Here is a 26,688-nt window from a genome sequence, read left to right on the forward strand (position 1 = left end):
CATTAATATTTTTGTAAAACTAAGTAACTTTGCCACTGAAATTAAAGAGACTTAGTGATGTTTAATCTCTGCTACATTATTGCAGAGAAGAAAAGTCTTAATCAGTTGATATGGAATGATCCAGCCATTTCCTTCAGGCAATACTACTCAAAATACAACAGTATATACCTGAGAAGTCAGCTAATAAAATCAATTATACAATATTTAGAACAAAATGGAGCATTCAGCATATATGTAATACAAAAAAAATGCAATACAACGAACAATAACTGAAAAAAAGCCCCAATGAAGACATCCTGCATAGTAAATCTGCACGGAGCAAGTATCACAACATTGTTTTATTAAGACTTTAATCTACCTTCAAAGAAAATCACTGAGCAAAATTGAGCTTGTTTTTATATTAAACTTTATAAAATTGTGCTATACTTTTCAAAAATGAAAACACTTCTTAAAATACTTAGTTACCTGATCTGCTGCAAGGACCGGAGAAAGCTTCTGTGGGGTTTTCCAAACAAACTCTCTTTGATACTCAGAACTTCTAGGGAAGCTTCTTGATCGTGAAATATTCATGCCTGCCCTCCTCTGTAGAACTCTGTTGAGCTGACAATCGACATTAACAATAACTTCAGAATGTCATTTCTTTTTGTGGTCTAATATCAGAGTTTTTTTATCATTAATACTAAGATGAACTAAGCTGATAAAAGCAAAGTATATTATGACATTCTGCAAGCATTCTTATACACAAAAATGGAAACATACTTTTTATGCCTAAACCCTGGTCCTATTAACATTAGCTGTCAAAACTAAACTTTGATTTAACATGACAGAAGTTTTGGGAATATTTAGGCTCTCACATAAAGTCAGTGGCAATTTATTTACTTGAATAATGAAACAATATACGTGGACAGGTAATCCTCAACTTACAACAGTTTGTTTAGTGGCTGTTCGAAATTACAACGGCACCCAAAAAAGTTACTTATAGCCATTTTTAACATTTACAATGGTTGCAGCTTCCCCATGGTCACTGATTTACATTCAGATGCTTGACAACTGACTTACATTTATGATGGTTGCAGTGTCCCGGAGTCACATGATTACCTTTTGCAACATTTTGACAAGCAAAGTCAATGGGGAAGCCAGATTCACTTAATAACTGTGTTACTAATTTAACAACTGCAGTGATTCACTTAAGAAATGTGGCAAGAAAAATCGTAAAATGGGACAAAACTCACTTAACGAATTTCTCATTTAGCAACAATAAATTTTGGGCTCAATTGTAGTCATAAATTGAGGACTACCTGTAAACAATTATTTTAAACCATTATGTCAACATTAGCTTTCTTGACTGCTTCTTCTTTATTATGTTTTTCCTTTTGGCTAATTTATATTGCTTATATGGGAGTTTAGGGGAAATCTATCAAATTTGTATGATTAAATTCTTAGTAAAAAATTATAGAACATTACAATTTTCTTCATATTTCTTCCTTGGATTTTCTCTTATGTTATTTATAATCCTTTAATTTTCTGGTGTTTTTTCTATTGACCTGATATTTTAGCCGTCTTTCTGTAAATATGGCTTCCTTCTTTTTTCAAGCCCTCAAGGGGATTGCTTGCTTTAGCCTTCGTTAGAATCCAAAGATTCTTGCACCTCTCCTAGTGTAATGATTACTTTTCCTGAACTGAGCATTTTTCAGATGTGTAGGCTCTGATTTCCAGCAATTGCCATCCTGGCTCTCTGGAAAATTCTGCAAATTGAAGTTCATGAATCTGGAATGCATCTAGGCAGGGAAGGTTGTATTGTGCGTATTAACAAAGTTACAATGAATTGTTTACAATGAACTTTAACTCACAACATCAAATCAAACTTGTTTTTTACTTCCTACCCCATGATCTGTTTTTCCTAATTCTTTTTGGGTAGATGCTAATATTTTATTTTCATGCACTGGAGTTTGGGGCACTGACTTCTTGCTTCTTCTAAGTGCTTCAGTTGATTCAGGCCCAGATCCTGCAGAGTTGAGATGCAGTTTTTCAGGAAGCCTAGGTGCATCCGGTGTCTCAATTGGGTCCTTATTCAGTTCAACATCCTTGCTGTTGGTTTTGTGCAATTCGACTGGCTCATTGACTTCCAATTCTGATAATGCATCTTTCTCCAAGCTATTACCTCCATTCCATTGAAAAGATTTTGAAATTTGTGTGTCATAATAAGGCACTCTTCTCTTGGAAATAAAATTTGGTTCTCTTGTGATCCCTGTAATATATGTAATATCAAATACTCTGAAAATTCTGAAAAAGAACCTGAGCATCACTCTATTTCTTTTGCACGCATGCAGAAGAAAAGAAAAATATAAACAAGCTGTCATATACAAAAACATTTCATCAAAGAAATGCTTCTTTTAGTTTGGATAACACCTAATAACAGTGGTGGTATTCAATTTTTTTCCCTACCAGTTCTGTGGGAGTGGCCTGGTGGGGGAGGTCATGTGACTGAATTGGCATGTCCAACTTGAAGTCACTCACGCCCACACCCACGCCCACTCAGTCACATGACCTCCTCCACCAAGCCACGCCCACAGAAGCCGGTAGGAAAAAAAAAAGTTTTTTCTACCTATCTACCTATTTTTTGCCCAGTCAGGCCTGGCCTAATCTGTCAAAGGCCTGACCTAATCCTGCATGCTGCCGCACTCCCTTCACCAGTCACATGCGTCACCCCATTTCCCCTCTTTCAGTTTTTGCTGCTTCTTTGCCAGCCAGAACCGGCAGATTCTCCTGCCAGCAAAGAAATGGTGGCTGGAGGTTTCTCGCGCCACTTTTTGCCGGAACTAAGATGGGAGCAGCAGCTACAGGATTTGCCTGCCAGCAAAGAGGTGGCAGCTGCAGGCTTCTTGGCAGGGGGACAACATGGTGAGTCTAGGCTTGGAGTCGGAAGGCAGCTCCTGCACCCTGCCTGTCCCTTTTTGGTCCCCCTTCCATGTCGAAGTACCTTAAAGGACAAGCTGGAGCAGCTGCCTTCCGAGCAGCAGCAGAGCGAAGGGAGGCATAAAAGTTCACCCAAGTCTTCTCCTCCTTCTCGGACATACACAGAGCGTGTGTACATCTCACGGTGCTGGAGGGACTCACCCACGCACCATCTCCTCGCAGAAGGTCCCGGCCTCATGTGTGCACATGTGAGGTCCCAGGACCTTCTGCTAGAAGATGGGTTGGCTCTGTTCCAGCTGGCAAAGAAGAAAAAGCTGGGACTTGCTGCCCTGTTCTTTGCTCCGGGGTGCACACCATTGCCTGCTGCTTGCCCAGCGAAGTTCCTCCGCCACAGCAGGCAATGGAGTGCATGGCTGGTGCGAAGAACAGGGCAGCGATGACGTTGGGACTGCCACTTTTTTGGCATGTTCGAAAAGCGGAGGCCGGTAGTTTTCGGTGCAAGAAGCCTGCAGCCACTGTCACTTTTTTTCAGCATAAGAAGCCTGCAAACAGCCAGCTCAGTTCTGGCTGGCAAAGAGGCATCAGCAGAGAGGCTTCTCACACACACAAAAAAGAGGCAGCGGTCGCAGGCACCTCACAAGGGGGGCGAGATGTGGGCTAGTGGGGAGCCCAGCAGCTCTCAGCCCGGGCTTGCCTTCCCTGGAAACTAGCTACAGTGGGGAGGTAAGGTTTTGGCTACAGACGACGAAAGAGGCAGTTGTAGGGGCAGAAGTGAGGAGATTAAGGGCCAGGCCTCTGAAGGAGGGGAAACTGGGTGATGTGTCGCACTTAAGGGAGAGCGGGTAGCGAGCAGGTGGTGGCTCCGGTCAAAGATCAGAATCGGGGAATCACACATTCCTCAACCCGGCCAAGGCAGGCAGCGGCTCCAGGGCCTCTGGGAATAGCGCATCCCTGGCCGGGGCTCCCAAAGAGTAAGCGGGTGGCATTCATTGCTTACCTTTGGTGAGCAGAGCTGACCGGGCATCAGCAAGGCAACTGGAGAGACCATTAGCTGGACCACATGGTGAAGGCAACATATATAGGGCGGGGTGGGCAGGGCAAGCATTGAGCACCCAGAAAAGGTGAGCGACCATCAAGCAGCCAGAAGGGGTGAGAGAGCAATGACCAGGTGACTGAGTCAGGGATGTGGCCTGCCAGAAGTCGCTACCAGTTCAGCAACCCAGGCCAAATCATTGCTACTGATTCTCCCGAACTCGTGCAAACCGGCTGAATACCACCACTGCCTATTAGTATATTAACCTTCAGTCTTACTGTTTTTTTATTGCCAAATACATATCAAACAACGAAGAATTAATTCTTTTGACCAAATATCTAAGTACAGTGCTCAAAAAAATAAAGGGAACACAAAAATAAGACATCCTAGATTTGAATGAATGAAATATTCTTATTAAATACTTTGTTCATTACATAGTTGAATGTGCTGACAACAAAATCACATAAAAATTATCAATGGAAATTAAATTTAGCAACCCATGGAGGTCTGGATTTGGAGTTACACTCAAAATTAAAGTGGAAAAAAACACTACAGGCTGATCCAACTTTGATGTAATGTCCTTAAAACAAGTCAAAATGAGGCTCAGTAATGTGTGGCCTCCACGTGCCTGTATGACCTCCCTACAACGCCTGGGCATGCTCCTGATGAGGGGGCGGATGGTCTCCTGTGGGATCTCCTCCCACACCTGGACTAAAGCATCCCCCAACTCCTGGACAGTCTATGGTGCAACGTGGCGTTGGTGGATGGAGCGAGACATGATGTCCCAGATGTGCTCAATTGGGTTCAGGTCTGGGGAACGGGTGGGCCAGTCCATAGCATCAATGCCTTCATCTTGCAGGAACTGCTGACACACTCCAGCCACATGAGGTCTAGCATTGTCGTGCATTAGGAGGAACCCAGGGCCAACCACACTAGCATATGGTCTCACAAGAGGTCTGAGGATCTCATCTCGGTACCTAATGGCAGTCAGGCTATCTCTGGCGAGCACATGGAGGGCTGTGCAGCCCCCTAAAGAAATGCCACCCCACACCATTACTGACCCACTGCCAAACCCGTCATGCTGGAGGATGTTGCAGGCAGCAGAACATTCTCCATGGCATCTCCAGACCCTGTCACGTCTGTCACTTGTACTCAGCGTGAACCTGCTTTCATCTGTGAAGAGCACAGGGCGCCAGTGGCGAATTTGCTAATCTTGGTGTTCTCTGGCAAATGCCAAACGTCCTGTACGGTGTTGGGCTGTAAGCACAACCTCCACCTGTGGACGTCAGGCCCTCATACCACCCTCATGGAGTCTGTTTCTGACCGTTTGAGCAGCCACATGCACATTTGTGGCCCACTGGAGGTCATTTTGCAGGGCACAGCAGTGCTCCTCCTCCTTCCTTGCACAAAGGCAGAGGTAGTGGTCCTGATGCTGGGTTGTTGCCCTTCTACGGTCTCCTCCACGTCTCCTGATGTACTGGCCTGTCTCCTGATAGCGCCTCCATGCTCTGGACACTATGCTGACAGACACAGCAAACCTTCTTGCCACAGCTCGCATTGATGTGCCATCCTGGATGAGCTGCACTACCTGAGCCACTTGTGTGGGTTGTAGACTCTGTCTCATGCTACCACTAGAGGGAAAGCACCGCCAGCATTCAAAAGTGACCAAACCATCAGCCAGAAAGCATAGGAACTGAGAAGTGGTCTGTGGTCACCACCTGCAGATCCACTCCTTTATTGGGGAGGTCTTGCTAACTGCCTATGCTTTCCACCTGTTGTCTATTCCATTTGCACAACAGCATGTGAAATTGATTGTCAATCAGTGTTGCTACCTGTGGACAGTTTGATTTCACAGAAGTGTGATTGACTTGGAGTTACACTGTGTTGTTTAAGTGTTCCCTTTATTTTTTTGAGCAGTGTATATTCTCCTTCAATCTTAACAGGAACCAAGTTAATTTAGTATCTAAAATTGCTGTGTTTTTAATGGTATCTAATGGAATCTTATGAACCCAAACTACGAAACTGTGTTTATCCCTACTGCATGATAAAATTTATTTGATGAAATCTGGATAATTAGTATGTAAAAAGCAGTAACTATTGCAAGTATTTCTTTTACAAGAAATACATAATAAAATATTTGTCTCACCAAATTCATCTGATCGAAGGCCAGCCCATTGGCACTTTTGTCCATGTGTAGAATTGCAGTGTATAGGCTGTTCTGACTGCTTCCATTTGAAGTTTCTTTTGTACTCACTTAATCCCTACAATAATATAAAATGCAAAATAGTAATTTTATGCCTTATTTCTTCCAAACTCAATAAAGTCACAACCTGGAAGAATTGATGTAAGCATTTTTACTTGACATGAAAAGGTCAAATCATCTTTCATAACAGTAAAAAATAAAGACAAAATATTTCACCAACAGGTTTTCCTATTTATATGATTTGACTCTACCTGAATCTACTATCATATATTTGCATAAATTCAGTTACATTCACACTTTGAATATGCCTATCTTATTTCCTTAAGTAGCTTATTATTATACGCAGTTCCTTCGTATAGTAACATTTACTTTAGTACTAATAAGAAATGTCTTGTAGAAAGGAAACAAAATTTATTAAATTTGTACTTCAGATTACTTAATCATCAGAATCTAACTTCACATCATGTTTGAGATTATATATGTACTCCTTGATTTACAATCACAATTGGGAGCAGAATTTCTGCCATTGTCACTACAGTCATAAATTGAATTGACCTGATTTTACATTACAGTCATTAAGCAAATAATCAAGGTCATTAAGTAAATCATGTCATCATTAATCAAATCCAGTTACCCCAGTTGCCTTTTTTTACCAAAAATTGGCAAAAAAAGATTGCAAATTGTGACTATGATTACAGGATGCTGAAAATGGTCATAAATGAAATCCTGTTGCTAAGTGCTCAAGTTGCAATCAAATGACAATAGTAATAATGAGATGGTCATAAATGCAAAGTACAAGTCATAAGTCACTTTGTCTGGGGCAGCTGTTATTTCAAAAGGTTGATAAATAGTCATGTATTGAGATTTTAGAGCAACTAGCTTTTCTTAAAGCTTTTTTTTAAAGAGTCTGGATGGGTAAGTCCTTTTTTTATAACTGTTCTATTAATTTACAATTAAAGGGAATTATAAACATAATTCTATAGGGCTATAGTACATATTAGAACAAAAAGTCATTCCGCATCATCATATATATTGTTCTATACAGCACATTATCTGTCAGAAGCCCTGTTTTGGCAAGAATAACCATTTGCTTACAGATGGGAATTATACTCTTAATAACATGATGCTGCACTTATAACTTAAAACATAACAGCGAGACTAGAAACTGCAAATTTGGTTTATATTTTGTCCAATTTATAAGGCGACATTAGCTTCATTGTGGAAATTGTAGGAGCTGGTTAATTTTCCAAGGATTAGACTTAATTTTAAAAGCAATCTGAAATTATGTTCAGCTACTGAGTAAAAAATATTTTTATGACATGATGCATTTTTGCACGTAATAGGTAATTTCATCTGCAGGATGCCACATATTAATAAACAAAAACCATTAAAAAATGTGTTTCATACCACATCTAATAGTTAGGTACTCTTTTATGAAATACTATACAAGCTATTTGGGCAGTGAACAAGCCAGTCTCCTCTTTGGTTTTTCTTATTATTTTCTTACTTTCCCTCCCTTTTTATTTAACTGCTCTCAAATTTCCTATATCAGAAGCCAATGATAAAGCTCAGGTTTCATAAGGCACTTTGATTATTCTTCACAAATTCTGATATAACATGCTCTTTAATTAACCACCCATAATTTTTAAGAATACTTCTCGAGATCTTTTCTGTAGGTAGTTTAATATTCCATATTAATATTCTTTAAGTAATATTTCATTATTTACAGGAGAATAAAAGTGAATAGTGAGCAAAAGTCTATTAAACAGAGAGAGGGAGGATTGTATTTCTATACAGTATATAAAGTGGGTTTCCTTTCTTTCATAACTTAATTGGTTCCAATGCTAGGTTTACAACAAGAAAAATGTGAATTAATGCTCTACTCCTGACTACTCACTCATCTCTACTGGATAAAAGATTGAAACAAGTGGAATAACACAGGTACGGAGTTTTCTTTTTGTATTTATAAAGTACTTTATAGGTTTAGGGCTGGGTTAGGATAATTACAAGACAGTACATCAAACTGAAAGAATATAACCTGAACTAATAAAGAAAATTAAAATCCAAATCTCCAAGATCCAAATTTTGGGATAGTATTGATGAAAGAAGCTGTTCTTGAAGGACTACAGGCTGTTTCTAGAGGCATGAGTAGTATTTCAAGGTTGCAAAGTCTCAACTCTTAAATATTTCATTCCAAAGCCATTCCAAACTTATCAGATGTATTCCAATATTGAAATAGATTATTCCAACTCTGAAATTAAGGTTGGAGAGGTCTGTTTAGATGAGGGATCACTTCTTATAAAGTTGGAATGAACTTCTATTGTTTGGATTCAGTAGAGAACTTTGTTTAGCAACAGTTTGAATTGACCACTGTGTTAAAAAGACCCAGCTTTGTGATCAGTCCTTGCATTTACAACTGTCACATCTCACATTAATGTGATCATCATTTGAGCACTTCACAATCAACATGCATTTATAACTACCAGTGTCCGTAGTCATGTGATTACCATTTTGCAAGCTTCCCAACAGGCTTGCAACACGCAGTTAATAGAGAACAAAGAAGCAAATCAGTCACATCATGTCTTGTTTAATTAGTATGATTTGGGGGTGGTCATTAAACATTGATTTGCTTACTGACCAAATGGGAAAGACATCATAAGCCTATCAGAAGTTGTATGATTTTCTTCTTAACAACAAAGTTGCTGGATCCAATTGTCATTGCTAATATGCTGTATGTTTCAACCTATGTTTATACACTACTGTTATGGGTAAAATTCTACTGTGTAACAATAAATCTGAAACCTGCCAATCTTACACATGTTGTACCTGCAGAGAAAATAAAATGGATTAATATCAGCAGGAAAAAATAAATTAAAAGGCACAAAATGTTTGTATAAGCTATATGCAAGTGCAATGTATTTTTTATTGCTTGTGAAAGTGTTAAACATAAATATTCATTTGTATTTCAAATGCCTTAAAAATTGTGTCTTTTTCTTAAAAGCCACTCAGCTTTCTCTTTATTTCATACTTCAGTGGCTTTGTAAATTAGCTTTTGTCTGAACTACTGCAAACTGAATTATGTATTTTTTTATCTTTATCACTCACAATGGTTACACTGTCATCCTTATTTCCACAAATTTAGGACATCATGTCATATTCAATTCACCACCTCTCCAAACTCGAAGCGAAGAGTCCAAGTAACACTTCCCACAGCTCAACTCATCCCACAAATATTCAAGAGGTTTTCTGCTACATTCTTGGGCTGTTCCAATTCATTTCAGTAACACACTGGGATAGACCATATATCATGCCCAAGATGCAAAGATAGTCATCTTCTATACTAAACGATACAATTGAATTATGATACTATCCTTGCCTTTATCTAACATTCCCACCTTTTCCTTTGGCAGGCTCCAATTTTAAATGTATTGATAGGCATTAGACTAATTTATTGTTATACTATAATTCTTTCCATCTGAGCCCAAGCAAAGCAAACAATGGACTTTCCCGTCGTCGTACAGCTTTTAACACCTGAATAAGGACCCTGAATAAGGAGAGCCCCAGCCTTAAGACTTACCACCGATCCCAGTTTCCCATGCCAGCTCATTCCCGTTGGTAACCACATACTAACTCAGATAGGCTACTGAACTCTCTTCCTTCCTATCCTGGGGTCCACTTAGTCCACTCGGCGAAAGGTCAGCGAGACAACCAACCGCCGCCGACCCGAGTTATTTGGTGGAGGAGAGGGAACAACCCCCCCGGAGCGGCGACAATGAGCGCTTCTCTTGAAACGACCAATAACACAACGGCCAATACCAAATATGCGCGAGGGGAGGAGAGGAGAGGAGAGAACAGAAGCTGAGCGCTTGTTCTAGCTTAAAGTTGCTGAGCGAAAGAGGGGAGAAGCCTCTCGCTGAGGACACGGCGGCAGCCCCCCCCTCTCACCTTCCAGCGTACAGGCATGATTCTTCGCCTGGCTGGAACGAGACGTGGGCAACGAAAACCTGCAAGTCTTCTACGGAAAAAAAAAAAAGGCGGTTGCGATGGGAGCAGAGGAGGACTCAACAGCCGTAAACACTGGCGTTTCCTTGACAAAAAGCCCCGCGGCCTACTTGGCTCCGGCCCTTGGACGCCTGCGCGAGAAGCCACCAATCAGAGCCTGCACGCGGGTTGCCTTCGCCGCCCCTCTGGCTCTGCCCTTTCCAACTACCGGTGGGGCAGTGCCGAGCTGGAGCGCTTTCTTTGCCGCATGCGAGGGGAAGGGCGGCTTAATGTTGATCTCTTCTCTCTTGGAGAGATCTCTATAATCGTCTTTTATTCCTCCTAAGTGGTTGTAACCGCTGTAGGATAAGGTGGGTTTATACTCGGATTCGTGCCCAAATAAATAATGGTGAATGGGATGGCCTTACGATATTTACCCCAAATCAGATTGCTGAGATAAAATGAGACAGAGATGGGCAATACTCGCATGTGTAATTAATGTGTAATTAATACCGCTTCCCTTCTACGTTGCTTAGTTGTAAAAGTCTTGGAAAGAGATTCGAGTGAGGATTACCGGATATTTATTGAAGCTAAGGAGGATTTAGAGAATTGGAGAGGAGGAGGATGAATGGGGTAAAGCAGGACACACCAACTGCTTAATCTCTTGTCATCTGCAACAAAAATTACATTGAAAAACCCGAAAAAAATGTATTTAGACCTACATGTATATAAAATCACTTTTACAAGAAAACTGAATTTTTTTGACTTGCTGAATCTTTCCAGTACATTTTTGTTTTCAAGAACGTGCTAGTGATGATAAAGTATTCAGAAAAACATGCTTTTCTTCACCATAGAAACATGAGTCATGTGGTTTACAGACTACAGTAATCATACATATGAAGGGTGCAGATTGAAAGAAACAAGGGGATGGAATCAGGAAATAATGTAAATCTAGGCTGTGAGTCTCAATAGGCAAGGAAAAGAAAAACAATTTACAGTGGCACATTCATAAATGTTTTAATGGCTACTATTAAAACAGTCCAAAATAATACCAGACAATATTTAATTTTAAGGCTGTCTGCGGAGGGAACATGTCCTCCTTTTCCCAAATAACTGATAACCCTGTCAGATGTTATGTCTGTACCTATACAAACTTTTAAGCTCAATTTACAACCATTCATTTAGTGACCAAGTTACAATGGCACTGGAAAAACTGACTTATGACCGGTTTTCACACTTAAGACAGTTACGATAACCCTGTGGTCATGTGATACCAACTTAAAACCACCGCAGCCACGCCTTCCATGCCCTGACACCTGTCGCACCACTTCCTGAGTTCTGTTTGCAGACACTCATGGCAGGAGGTTGTATGGTGTGTTGTGTTATTGCACGTGCGAGCAGCAGCACTGGTGCGACAAGCCTTGTGTTCTACAAGTAGCAGCACTGGTGCAATGTGCCATGTGGTTTCTGGCCACAAGTGGCTTCAGAATAAGTCTGGCAGTGTGGGAGGCCTAGCTGCAGCAGTCCTCCAGTAAGAGGGCATGGCGGGGGCAGCTACACCCCGCTTCCCCCCAGTTTTTTACACCTGTGCCTTGTCCCACCTCCTACAAGCAAGCAGCGGCCAGGATTTAACTAAAGGTTATTTTGGTGGTAGGGCTTGGATTAGGCGGAGGCGTGAAAATTGGGCTAGGGCTTGTTTTGGGGCTAGATCCTATTTTGGGGGAAACACAGTATTTTATTGTGTTTACAGACCTTTGATTTATGAATTAGGTCTAGATAACTTATTTGGGGGATTGAGGAAGTTTGAGTTTGCTATTTTTACTTGATTAACTTATTCAGCCTTACTGTCAATTATCTAATGGAGATGCTGATTCTCGGTCCATTGTAGTTTCTGTTAATGTTAAAGGAAAGATGGAGACAGTATAAAGAATAAAATATATTTTGATATAAAACTTTCCACACAACTATGATGAGAAATCATAAAATGGGGCAAAATTCAATGTCTCACTTATCAGTCCTCACAAGTTTGTCTCATAAGTTAAAGGGAACTTAAATCTAGGTATGAAAAGCATAGGACTAAATTACAACTAGGAACAAAGAATTGTTCAAAAAGAGCAAAATACATTTTAGTGAATTCTGGTGTCTATTCTTTTTAGCATATTTGTCATGCCCCTGTCAGAGTCTGAATCTAAGGAGGAAGTTGAACCGCTGACAGGGATTAGGAATGTGGCTCCGTTGGCTGTGGAGGAAACTTCGGAAGGGCAAAGTCCAGCTGGGCAAAGCAAGGAAGAAGTAGAACAAGGGAGGGGGAATTCAGAGGAAGACCCAGGCCCATCCCCTCTTCATCCTAGGGCATGCAGGGAGGAATGGAGAAGAAAGCAATGTGAGTTGCGTGGCATACGGGAGAGGAAAGGATTCCCTTCATTAACTGCAGCTGGGAACACAGTTTATAAAAAAGGCAAACTGCGTGCGGCAGGCTGTTGGAAGCAAACGTGACTTTCTTCTGTTGTCATGGCTTCTCTGTGTTCATGGCGTCTTCCCAGCCATGTGAGTTTTGCCATGCTTTCAAGTTTGAAATTTTTGCTCCTGCCCTGCCAAACTAATTACTTCAGTTTGGCTTGTTTGATTTTTAAGTTATGGTTTGTGTTTACCCTGTTTTGGACTCCATTTTCTACATTCAAAGGCTGTTCCTAGGAGAATTTTCCTCCAACCAGAAGACCTGGACATTGGGGGCAAAGTTGTAGATAATAAAGGGACTCATTGATTATCTGACTGTGTTGCCTTTGTGCCACGCCTGGGTCATCACAATATTTTTTTAAGCCATAATCTCATTTTTAATAAGTAAGGTTAAATTTACTATAGAGTAACTAGTTGGATGTATTTCAAATTACTTAGGAGATGTAAACCTGAGCAGAAAATAGCTGGTGTGCCACTTACTACGCTAATGATTACTTTTGGAATTGTGCAAAATAGCAGCTGTTCTTTAAGAATATATGCAATTTGTAGATGTAAGCATGCAATCATTGTAGTGAGCAGAGGCCCAGGTTATTAAGTTGCATTATTGCACAGCCCTGCAGGTTGTTCTTTATGTAATAACAAAATGCCTTATAATGAAATTATATTTTTGAAAATGTCAAATTTAAACAAAATAAAATGATCCAAGGTTACCAAAATACAGATCTGTGTATTAATAGATGTTAGTAGTATGTGCAGTTTTCGGTTTATGCATATGAAATCATTGTAATAAAAGGGAAAAGAAAAATATCATGAAATAATTTATTAATGTTCATCTATCTATACACTACTAAAATTTTCTTTCCTGTAACTTTAAATGAGCAAAATGGTGCACCAGTAGGGCAAAACATTTTGAACCAAGATAACATCAAATGGGCTAACATAAAAATGCATCCAAAACTGGCCACCTTGGGAAATCTTGACTGTAGTTTGTAGAATTTCAGTGGTGGCCAAAATATGTAATAATGGTGTGGTTTTCTTTCCTTTGAATTATGCTATTTACTATCTTTTTTTTTCCACAATATTTTTTTTAACAGCAAATTCCTTTATCTCTGAATTGTTGAATTCAAAAATGCAATATATGTGCTCTGTGCTTGTAGGGTGGTTGTGTATGTTTAGCACACAGTCACATATATTTTTGGACCTGCTGACTGCATATAAGAACAGAACCAGAAGTGGTATTCAGCAGGTTCTGATGAGTTCTGGAGAACCGGTAGCGGAAATTTTGAGTAGTTCAAAGAACCGGCAAATAACACCTCTGACTGGAGATTTTTACAGTATCCTTCCCTGCCATGCCCATCAAGCCATGCTCACAGAACCTGTGGAATTGAAATTTGGCAGGTTTTATAACAATTTTATGACATAAAAATTATAACACATTTATAATACAAAATATCATAAAAATTTCCCATGCTGATGTTTGACTAGTTCAATATGGGCTATTTTCAAGGCAAATACATATCTGAAAGTATCCCAACTTTTCCAGTGAAGACAGAAACACTGTCATTATTGAAGGAAATTACCGTATTTTTTGGACTATAAGACACAGTTTTTCCTCCCAAAAAAGTGGGTGGAAATGTCTGTGTGTCTTATAGAGCAAATATGGGCCTGTTTCTGGCCTCCATGCATCCAGAAGCACTCTAAGGCCAAAAACATGCCCGTTTTTGGCCTCTGGGAGTTCAGTTTTCAGCCTCCTTGGGAGGGCAAAAACAGGACCCATGGAAGCCTCTGCTGGCCAAAAATGGGCCCATTTTCGGTCTGCAGAGTGCTTCTGGACCCTGGGGAGAGCAAAAGAGAACATGCGGAAGCAAAGAACTATTTTTTTCTTGTCTTTCTCCTCTAAACCTAGATGCGTCTTATGGTCCGGTGCATCTTATAGTCTGAAAAATATGGTAGCTAAGAAACAGTTCTGAAAGGATGATCCAAAGGGTCATCAGCTGTGTAGTTCCCTCATATAATTTTATATAACTATAAAAATAATTTTATATAAGTATAACTAAAGAGGTAGTAGTTAGCTTATTCTAGCATGATGCCATGTTAAGGACTCCTATTGTAGCAACTTATGCTTTGTTTCCTTACAAAGGAAAACTTTTGTTCAATAAACGTCCATTCCCCCTTTTAAATTAAATATTTCATACTTTTCCAATTTAAATCAGCATCAAGAGCAAACTATTAAGTGTTGCCAGTAGGTGGCAGAGTAAAATAGATTGAGTTTCGTGTGTATTACTTAAAAATAATAAACTGCTTGTTCTGTGTCAATTTCTAAAACTGATTTAAAACCAGTGAAAAACATACTGCACCAAGTTACAATACATTAAGATGTCTATTTTTCCTTTTTCCGACCATCAGGTGTTCTGTGCCAGGAGTTTTAGATTAGCTAGGAAGCAGGAAATGGTTGGATTTCTTGCTTTCTAGTCTTTAGATCTTCGGTTCTGTCTTTAAGCACAGCTGAACCTCCCTTAGAATTGAAGGTTCTATTATTCAGTGCAGACTCGCAGAAAGCAAATTTGAGAGACTGAGCTAGCCGATGGCAGATAGATCACTGAATGATTCTGTGAGCAACTCAATCTGCCTGCCTGCTTTGCCTGATTTGGGGTAAAAGTTGCTCTTTTTTATAAAAAATTCAATATTTATAATATTTACATGCAAGCCATGCCCAGCCAGTCACATCGCCACCAAGCCACACCCACAAATTAGGCCACACCCACAGAACCAGTTAGTGGTCCCTGGGATTTAAAATTATGAGTTTGGTGGTCCCTGAGGTCCAAAAGGTTGGCAACCCCTGATCTGGAACAAAAAAACAAATGGCTTATCACACAAATGCAAGTTAATAATGAACATGTTATAATTCTCTGTGCCCTTCCTATTGCTAAGAGAGTAGTTCTTCACAATTTAAAAGATAAAATTATGGCTCCAATTATTCAGGGGATTGAAAGTCTGCTACTTGTGACATATAAGTAAGTTGCTTACATAGATTCTGCATGGACAATTACAATGAAATTTTGTTGAAATTGTTGAGTGGGCACTGTTTCTCCCTCCATAAACATACAAATAGATGCATACACATAAACTGTACGTGATTGAAAAACCCTTATATATTTTATTATTGTTCCTGGTTTTCTTGTTTTCTTTTTGATCATTTTTCTCTTTGTTCTGTTTTATTAAATAAATACAGCAAAAAATGAGACCAAAGCTTGTTGTTTTTTTGTATGGTGGTTCATCATTTGCAATCCATTTTCTTACTTTTAACTCATCTCACGTCACAACTTCTGGGCTTTCATCTGCCACAGAGTGTCCTGTCAATGTTATTCTCTTTCAGCCCATGACTGCAAAAGTGCTAAGAGTTTACCATTTTACCATAACAACTCATACATAACTTGAATGTTTCTGTTCTTTTTAAATTCAAAAGATTGAAGCCTGCCTGCCTTCCTTGTTCTCCCATTTATCAGTTGAAAAGAAAGCTGATTCCATGTCATGTGCATTTTAATATTGGTAGAAGTTAAGACAATTGCCAGTTAGTTTCAAATTGCTTTGGAAATATTGGGAAATGAAACTTCTGGTGGTGTGGTAGTGTCTGAAGCACATTGTGTCAAGTAGATAAATTGTGGTTTGTTCAGTATGTTGGAGGATTATCATAAATATTTGAACTCACTGCTATCTGGAATTCCCCACTTTCACCCATTTAAGTGCATTATCCATTCTAGTTTTTTTCAGCTGGATTTTAAATGTTAAGTATGGTAGTATATATTTTGCCAGTTTTCCTATTAACAGCGTTCTTAGGTATTGCTAGGTTTTTATTCTAAATTGCAAAAATAGTATTTCATAAAGTTTGTTCCCATAATAATCATGCTTCACTTTGATAAACTATTTCAGTTGAAAAGTGGGATATATTTCTCCAAAGAAATAAAGTAAGCTTCAGTTCTAGAAATATATGTAGATAATCTTTATAAAAATTAGTTCCTTAATGGCACAAGATGATTACAGTGATGATGATTTTTATCTGATGAAACTATACTTCTCTGTCAAAATACTTTATGATAATATTACCTTGGTGTAGTAATTAAACATACTGGACTAGGAACACTTTTGGGGAAGAAATGGCAAAGTGGAAATAACTGTAGTGTAATTAAGAGCTGGCAAACATACCAGCTTTGTAATTCTCTAGACCAGGAGTGTCAAACTCAATTTCGCTGAGAGCTGCATCAGGGCTGTGTTTGACCTTGGGAAGCCGGGGTGGGCGTGCCCAGGGTGGGTAAGGCCAGCTTGCCATCATTGGTGTCAGCAAGCGCTCTATGAACGAAAATAAGACTCCTGAGCTCTGTTTTGACTGTGATGGCCTCCTGCAACCCTCTGCCAGCAAAAATGGAACTCGAGAGGGCCACACACAGCCCCCCCAAGCTCCATTTTTGTTGGGAGAGGTACTGCGGGCTGGTCCTTTGCTGTTTCCAGGGCAACCCCGCGGGCCAGATCTAAGCATCCCACCCCCCAGGCCTTGAGTTGACACTCCTGTCCTGGGTAAAGGGGGGACTTGAGATCTTCCACAAGTGCTCCAGACAGTTGCTTCTTGAAAGAGAACTGTAAGGCAGCAGTCTCCAATGGATTTTAGAGCTCTGGAAGATGAAGAAAATATTGCCTACATTAGCTTCTTCAAAAGGACACTGGATTCCCATACTTCCTTTTCTAATCATTTGGAAATTGCTTGTTAACTTTTTTTTAACTATTAGGAACCTTTGGACTAACAAATTCTATAGCATCATTTTGTTCAATCCTTAGGGAAAAATTTAAATATAACTTTAAGAATTTGAAAACATTTTTAATAAACATCAAAAGGTATTTGATTTTGGAAGTGGACTAAGGACCCAGGTGGATTTGAATAAGATTTTGGGATAATTTATAAGAATCGTTCCTGTGGGGAAATATTTTCGTTTAGAATTATTAAAAACCAAAAACAGAACGGGACTTTGAAGGATGGACACTAGAGGGAATAGAAAAAACTAAATTAAAGAGAAGAACACTTACTGCTACAGAATGGAGCAAAATATTTTAACATTCATCATATTAAAGGATATTTTTGAACAATGGACACAGAAGTTAATTTTAAAAGTATCTCATTCTATAGATAGATTTATCTTTAAAACATATTATTATTCAAGAGGAACAAATTTTACCAGGCAAGACTGGACTGAAGATGAATTTTAAAATGACAAGCTGCAACAATGATATGGCAAAAGAAGTTACAATAGATATGCAAAAAATAATCAGCAGATGTGTTAATTAAAAATGATTTACAAACAACAAACCTATCTTGAATTTACAACAGAGGCTTGTTAAAGCTTTGCAGAACTTAAACACTGAACTCTTTGCCTCCCTGCATCTCCGTGCCTATGGAGCAGCAAGGACAAAGAGGCAGGGAAACAAGGATTTCACCCCATGAGTTTATCCAACAACAGTACCGGGAGTGCTTGGATCAGTTTTTTGAGAAAGTGGTCACATAGGCATGTCGCTTAACTGCTTTGTTCAATGAATGAGATTCTGATCCCAACAGTAATTGTAAATTGAAGACTACCTCTAATTGACTTTTGCCAATCTAGGCTGAAATGCTATGGATTTGTTTATAGATAAAAAATAGGATATGGAAAAAAACAGATTATTGGTTGCATTTTAAGAGAGCAATAAGTTATCAAAATTGTTTATACATGTGATGGAGGCATAAGTCATTTCTTTATATATTTATTTTCTTTATTTATTTTCTTTTCTTTTTTTCTGCATATTCTTTTTTTCTTTCTATTCTTAGTTATTAATTTTTATTGTTGTAAGTGTAGTTTTTAATAAAATTACTATTAAAATATGCTGTCTTGCAAGCAGGGAATTTGTGAATGTGCATCCTTCATTAGGTATAAAAGCCAACTGGGGGTGACTTTAGGCAAATCACTCTCAGTCCTAAGAAGGTGAGACTAGTAAACCACTTCTAAATTGTTGCCCAGAAAATTTCATAGACTGGTCCATGTAGTCACTAGAAATCCTGATTGACTCAAAGGATTATAACACTAAGGAAAATGTGTTTCCTTAGTACCATGAGATTGATGTTGATATGATGATGATGATGATGATGATGGTGGTGGTGGTGGTGGTTTTTTCTGAGGAGACTATTTTCTTCTCTCAAAATGCCTCATGACTTTATCCCTGCCTACAGCAGTATGTGAAACAGTTCTGCTCACTCTTGTTTTTCTTAACTGAACATAAGGATAGCGTTGTAGCAAGGCCAACTCCAATAAAGCTTTTCCTTATCTTAGAATCATTAATATCTTGAGGGGGGGAGGTTGTGTGCATCATTTCACACAATGATTGGCAACATATACTTGTTTCTCTGCCCACGTTTTGCTCTCACCTGTGCCTACAACATTTATTAATGCAAACAGTCAGATCAAGTCATATTTTCTTTATAACTGTTCCACTTTCAACAAAGCAACAGTCTTAATAATTTTAAAATATTAGTAAGAGTATAATATATGTAAAAGAAGGAGACAAAGAGAGAAATGCAAAAATTTGGCTACCTAATAAACACTGATATCTTCAGATTCTTGCTGGTTTTGCCAGAATTAGAAAAACAGGTCCATGCTATTTTTCTTTAGCATGTGCATGCAACGTTGCATCAATACTATAATGCTGCTTTCATCACTGTTGGCTAATTAATTGCTTCCATCATAAATTAGACAATTATATAAAGTAATCAGAATATGAAATAATATGCAATAGCAATTGTCCAAGTTTTGAAAATAAAGTAATAGTTTTCTTCATAGCAAGAATTCCATGCCTGTTTTCTTCAATTAATAATTCCTACAACTAATTACTCAAAATATATTAGGAGACTGTTGGTGAAAAACCAACACACTATTAAAAGCATATGGCATCACCATAACACACAAACCAATTAAAGCCCACTAAAACATCTTAAGTAAACCAAAAGACTCAGCAGCCCCAGAAGAAAAAGCAGGAATCATCTACAACAGGGGTGCATAATTCTGGCCCATGGGTCAGCCGTGGAAACAGCGAAGGATGGCCCATGGTGCCAACAGTGCCTCTGCTAGCGGAGCTCCATTTTTGCTGGCAAAGGGCTTGAGGAGGCCATCCAGGCTAAAAATGAGGCTGGCAGAGGACTTCAGGAGGCCATCCAGGCTGAAAACGGGCCTGCCAAAGGGCTTCAGGAGGCAGGCCATCCAGGCCGAAAATAGTGCTGGCAGAGGGCTTCAGGAGGCCATCCAGGCCAAAAATGGGGCTGGCAGAGAGCTTCAGGAGACCATCCAGGCCAGGGGTGGGATTCAAATTTTTAACAATCAGTTCTGTTGGCGTGGCTAAGGAGGGGGGGGGGGCTTGGTGGTCATGTGACTGGGTGGACATGGCTTGGTCATGGGTGGACATGGCTTGGTGGAAGGGTGTGGCTAACTCAATATCACATCGAGGCACGCATCTCCTTCCCTGGCCTCTCATGACTGTGGGGATGCTGCAACGGTCATAAGTGTGAAAAATGGTCCTAAGTCACTTTTTTCAGTGCCATTGTAACTTTGAATGGTCACTCCATACAAGCAAAGTACAAGCAAAGGAGTGGAAAAAAACTCCAGAGATGTTCCTGAGACAGGAAGTCTAGTCCTGCCAAGAATGTAATAAAGGTTAACGGAGAGGCAGTTTCTTTAAGCAACACCAGAATGTTTCCTTCCTGCCTTCCTTACAGGATTAGGCCAGTAATTTCTTCTAACAACTGGTTTTCTGAACTGGTTAGAATGTTAACAACTGGTTCTAGCAAATAGGTGTGAACTGGTAGAATCCCATCCCTGATCCAGGCCGAAAACAGTGCTGGTAGAGGACTTCAGGAGGTCATCCAGGCTGAAAATGGGGGCTGGGGGGCTGCACACATTCCCCGCCCCCCAGGCTCTGTTTTTGCTGATAGAAGGCTAGCAAAACAAACTAAAAAACAAAACAAAAGGAGAAATGTTTCCCCTTTTGCATTTGAGCATCCAAGAAGGGAAAGGAAAAAGAGGAAAGACAAAGAAAAAGATGGGAAGAGAGAAAGGTAGGAAAAAGAAGGAACAAATGGAAGGAAGAGGAAAGTAAAAAGAAGAAGGGAGGGAGGGAGGGAGGGAGGGAATTCCTGCCTTAGGACTTGGCCACCAGCAGACGGCAAACCTCTCCCTGGTCTCGCCTTCCTCTACTGGAGACAATGGATCCCCCAGCCCTTCCTGGGCCACCACTGGTACCCCCGACACAAGTGATATCGAGCTGGTCACACCCACCTTGCCACGCCCACCCAGCCCAAGGTCAAACACAATCCTGATGCACCCCTCAATGAAATCAAGTTTGACATCCCTAATCTAAACGTACAGTATAAGGACTATAACAACCACTATGCAGGACAAATAGAAGAGTAGCAGAACCCATACAAATGACCCAGGTTTTAATTATAATGCTTCATATGTTATGTGAAATTACTGTCCAGAGAAGTCTCTAGGAGAGGTGAAAGAAAGAGGAGGTCAACCAGCAAGAAAATGAATTGACTCAATTACAGTAGCATTGGGTACACTCTTGAAAGATACCAAGGGATATGACTGGGGACAAATCTTCCTGAAGAAAGTCCAAAAAAAGTCAACATTGAAGTGATGAAAAATAATGAGTCCCTATTCTAAGCAGCTTATTAGAAAATTCTATTAAAATCTATAGTATTTATATTAAGGCTAGCAAATCTGTGCTGTAGTAATCCATATAATCACCAATGGCAACAAAAATGTCTACCAATCAGGTTAAAAATAGTAAAGGCATACAGAAATACAGAAATAGGGTAAAATAACCACCCATTACAACCTGAAAAGGTAGACTTATTTATATGTATTTTTTAAAATCCCCTTTTACCCGTGTGGGTAGGATATGTCTTCCTGAATCCTCTACCAGAGGCTTGGAAGTCTGAGAGTTTTGTGCAATATAGTAGTTGTTCCTAACACCAAGTGCCACCTTTAAATGGTATAAAGCTAAAAAAAGATGTTTCCATATCAATGCTTAAGTCATGTATCTGTATTTCCGGGTGTCAATATTTCCTGTATTTTAAATTGCCAGTACTGTCAAGTTAACAAGCCATTTTTTTTCTTTAGAACATTGAAGCTTATTTTGAAATAGAATACTAAAGCTAATCATGCTGTCCATATGACAAAGAATACATGCTTTGTCATTTCCTTTCAAGTTGTTTGGGCTATGTATCATATTTAGTACATTAGAGGTTATGGCTCATTTCCTAATTTGACATTTCTTTTAAAATTTAAGAGATATGGCGAAGTGGCAAGAGTAGAATTTATACTGAATCATTATTTCATGCTTAATTTTCAGATCAAATATTCAGAAAATATTTAGCAAATACACACACACACACACACACACACACACTATAAGAATCTGCAATCTTTTGCGGCTAAAGGGATATGCAACAACGTAGGAAGGGCACAGTTAAAATGAACAAGGCAGTCATGTAAATTGGACTGGGTGATGAGTATATTTCAAAAAAGGAACGACCCACCTCAATATACTGTGGTATAAGGATATTGCATAAAAATAGTTTGTAATCTGCCTTCAATGCAATGATTTTATAGCAATTCAGTGTGACACATCAATGTAACTACTAGTTCAGCAATCGCCACATCACTCAGTGAAGTAGTGGGTTCCCTTCATTGATATATTCAATAAATAATCAAATAAATCAGTAAAGAGAAACACTACAAAGGCTATTCAAGCTGATTTAAAATATTTTATCCCTACCTCATCATAGTTTTAAATATCAGTTTTCATGTTTGATCAGAAAGCAAAGAACCTTATTCATGGATTCCTGTTAATTTACTAAGTAATATTCATTTACATTAAATCATGAATATCCCAGGCCAAATATGCAGAGTAGATTCATGCTTTGCATTAGTATTTAATATCCTTGCTGTTGGCCTTTTGCTCTTAATTGTACTTCGGCATAGTAATAACTTTGGTTTGCCCAAGCTAAATGATGTAGAACATAATAACTCTTTCACCATCCTCTTCTAATAAATAAATGAGGATGTGATAAAACTTGCAGTAAAAATGACTGAATGCAAATAATTTCACATTTATCCAATAGTGGTAACTTTTTTATATCATTGCATCAACAAAGAAACAGAATTGCCCAAGTGGTGATTCAGTTGCTGAACGTTGATATGGGTACAATGAAGCCAATAAAAAATAATATCAGTTTTTGAACAACCCTTTGATATGACAGTTTATACAGTTTAATATTATGTTTATGCTCCAACTACGGAGCCAGAAGAAATTGATGAGTTTCATGATCAACGTCAGGCTGAAATCAATGGAAAAGAATTCAACAAATAAGATGTGATCTTATTTCAACAAATAAGATGTGATATGATTGGCATCTAAAATGCCAGAGTTGCAAATAGGAAGGAGGAAAACATGGTTGGACTGGTCTAGGAAACTGAAAGAGCAAAAGAGCAGCTTATCATTTTCTGCCAATCCAGTTATTCCCTGTTGAGGAACTTCCCATTTCTTAAATTGAACAGCTAAAACAGTACTGAATTATTAATACTTGGTTTTAAAAGTGCTAAGATGGATTTCTGTGAGGTACTAGGTAGGAGTAATTTAAGAATTGGGCATTAAACCATAGTACTTTACATGTTTTATAATCCAAGTACATAACACTATTCGCCTCAAGATTTTGCAACATGCACTAATCTTTTGGGGGGAATGGAAAGCATAGCTCATTACCAGCTAGTTGGCTCAGCCCACAAGGTGTCGAATAGGAGTACGAGCTTATCAATGAAACATTCAGTTACGGAATTGTCTCCTAGAGGAAATACCGCTAGTCAATTGAAGATTGAAATTGATCCAAGCATTTGTAGAAAAATAACTAATGCAAGATCATACTGTCTTTCTGTAGGTTTTTTTAAACATTTTTTTAACATTTTTTTAACATTTTTTAACATTTTTTAACATTTTTTTAACATTTTCAACATTTTTATTAGACAATATTGGTCAAAATCATTGGTAGTATTTTCTATTTTTAATGTTATTGTTTTACAGACAATTATTTGCATTGCTATTTTGTACATCACAATAGGCATCTTTAAAAGCAGTACATCACTGTAGGACAATATTAATATCTCACATTTTGACTAGATTAAAGCTAAGAAGGGGAGTAAAGCAGTTTGCCAAATGTATTTGTGGCTGAAGTCACCAGTATAAACTGGTTTACTTGGAAAGAGTTGCTTGTATTACTGTTTTGCAGTTGGCCCTTGAAATTCTATCTGCTCTATAATAGCATTTTGAGTTGCTTAAAAGTAGGTGGCTGAATGTTGTTCACAGGTGTAAACTCTTACATTATTTCTCACAGTGAAAAAAGGATGAGTAGATTATTATATTAAGAATTAATACATTCTTAAATCTTAATAATTCTGGAAACCTAGAGTAAAACAGTATGAATACCAATTTATAGCAGAAATAAATACCCTGCTATGAAGGGCCCAACATCAAATATTTCTTTTTAAAATTTGCAGAGATTGTATCATCCCTAAGGATTTCTAAAGAAAATTTCCTAAAGCACTTTTCTTAATTAATCCTGACAATCAGGAAAGTATAGGAAAGTATAGCTTGGGGTTATTATTGAATTTATTATAATAATCACAAAAATAATTAAAACATAAATATAAGCTTGGAAAGCATATAAAGTACTGTGTTACTCCAACAATACAGCCTCCCCCAATAGGAAGTCCCAGCTTGTTTTATAGGCATAAAATCAAATTAAGTCCCTCCCCCCAAATTAAGGCCTATATTAAACATGTGAAATGGGGGGAAATGGCGGGGGGGCTTGCCGTTAGGAAGTACTTTTGTTGCATATCCGGATATGGTGCTGCCTGCACTGCTTCCATGGCCGGCAGGTCCAGCGGAGAGAGCCTGAAGCCGCCTGTCTTTTCCACCCCTCGCCCAGCTCGTCCCCATCCCCACGCATCTCCAAATGCGCCGGCAGCTCCAAACGCTGCAGCGGCACAGGCATCGGGCAGAGGTGCTCACTCGGCGGGGCTCAGCTCGGAGGAGGACGCGGCGCCTTGCCTCCCTGTCCACGGATGGGTGGGCGCTATCACTACCTCAGGAGTTTAGGTAACTTTCTCTGATGTCATCATATTCACAAAATTTAATCTTATCTGTAAATATAATGTAATATAAACTTTTGTAAACATAATGTGAGTCAACTAACTGCTTGCCTAGCAATATGCCTATAATCCAAAGGAAAGTGTGAGCAGACAAGATACAATCAAACTGCCAGGAAAAGAAAGCCTTATCTGCAGCAAGTTGGATGGGTTAGAGCAGGGGTCTCCAACCTTGGCCACTTTAAGCCTGGAGGACTTCAACTCCCAGAATTCCCCAGCCAGCAAAGCAAAGCTGGCTGGGGAATTCTGGGAGTTGAAATCCTCCAGGCTTAAAGTGGCCAAGGTTGGAGACCCCTGGGTTAGAGCCATGATGGCGAACCTATGCCACGCATGCCAGAAGTGGCATACAGAGCCATCTCCCCGGGCACACCAGCTGTTGCTTGTTGCTCTTCCAGGTTCCGGTGCACGCATGCACGCCGGCCAGCTGGTCTTTGTTTGTGGAAGCACCAGAAACTGGAAGAGCAGCTCCCCAGAGCACATGCACACACTGGCCAGCTGGTCTTTGTGCGTTCATGTGCATTAGAAACTGGAAGACCAGATGGTCAGTGCTCCTACACGCAGGCGTCAGGGAGCTGCTCTTCTGGTTTCCGGTGCACACACACGGAAGCTCCCGTTTCGGCACTCTGTGCCAAAAAGGTTAGCCACCACTGCGTTAGAAGGTAAGTCAGTTGGGAGAGTTCATCTCAAGCCAATGTCTACCATTCATCCAAAAAGATCAGTCCTTAAGCCTCTTATTTAGGAGATGACCAGACTGAGCCCTAGGGTGGAGTTAAATGCATCATCAGTCTGCAACACCTATACCTCCAAAGAGACCTAAGTCCAGCCACCCTTGAAGTCTTTGATTCTTATCTAGTACCAATTTGCATTTTCCATTAGTAGAACAGATTCTTGTATACAGACAGTATAGAATATAGATGCTGTTACCTGAGTGTGCATTTCTAGTTGGTAATCATGGTTGCTGAATTTGAAGTAAAACAAGGCTCAACCCTCCGTTATTCAACATCTGTATGAAACTCCTGGAAGTGTTTCCTCCATTGGTTTGGAGTGATGTATCACGTTGTTCATTTACATAATGTTAATCCTACAGAATATGAAGATACTTTGGAGATTTTGAACTAATGGCAGATTGTGCAGGACTTGATGGATTATTCATAAATAAACATCTTGGCTGGGACTTGTGGGTTTTCCTGGACTTATATCTCTTGTTTCAACAGCAAGTGGAGGCCATGATCAGGGAATCTGCTACTCAGCTTCTGATGGTATGCCAGTTACAAACCTATCTGGAAAACTTCGTTGATGATGATTCATATCCTTATCACCACGCATCTTGATTACCACAATTCACTCTATGTGGGACTGCTTTTGAATAGAGTTCTGAAATCACACCTTGTCTAAGGCTCAGCAACCAGACTGCTAGTGGGTGGAATCCTTTACTTCAATATAACACCTATCCTATATTGCTGCCAGTAAGTTTCTGGATCAAATGCAAAGTGCTGGTTATTATTTATACATCTAATCTTTTCCATGTTGATGCCAAAAGTGTGCATGCATGCACATGCTCACATGCCTGCACCCATGATGCAATGTGCATGCAACCCCCCCCGCCACTACACATGCGCATGTGACCTGCACACGCACCACACACCTCTGCTCATGCTATATTAGGAGCCACCTTCTTGAAAATTATTCTATCTATGAAGTCACCAGAGACAGCCAGCTTAGCTCCTATCCCGCCTGGATCAAAGCAGCCTTTTTTTCACAATGGATGCATCCTAAATCTGCTACGAATCATATTGTGAAGTATGCGGTTGACATGCCAG

General features: G+C 39.5%; 1 protein-coding gene across 4 annotated transcripts in view; it reads right to left on the reverse strand.

Moving 5' to 3' along the window:
* The window catches only part of SAXO6 (stabilizer of axonemal microtubules 6), a 31,480-nt gene extending 21,209 nt beyond the window's left edge, over positions 1-10,271 (reverse strand). For 2 of the 4 annotated variants that reach the window (XM_087935583.1, XM_026699918.2), the window contains exons 1-4: positions 10,098-10,271; positions 6,096-6,210; positions 1,884-2,248; positions 466-600 (exon numbers count right to left, since the gene is read on the reverse strand). In XM_087935583.1, coding sequence (XP_087791709.1) covers positions 466-600; positions 1,884-2,248; positions 6,096-6,210; positions 10,098-10,115 — 633 coding nt within the window. In that variant the 5' untranslated portion in view covers positions 10,116-10,271. The other 2 variants (XM_087935581.1, XM_026699909.2) reach the window with 1 other exon arrangement.
* Between the last annotated feature and the right edge of the window lie 16,417 nt (positions 10,272-26,688).

This window comes from Pseudonaja textilis, chromosome 5 (genome assembly GCF_049901715.1).
Source record: "Pseudonaja textilis isolate UNSWEBS1 chromosome 5, rPseTex1.2, whole genome shotgun sequence".
NCBI classification, from domain to species: Eukaryota; Metazoa; Chordata; class Lepidosauria; order Squamata; family Elapidae; genus Pseudonaja; species Pseudonaja textilis.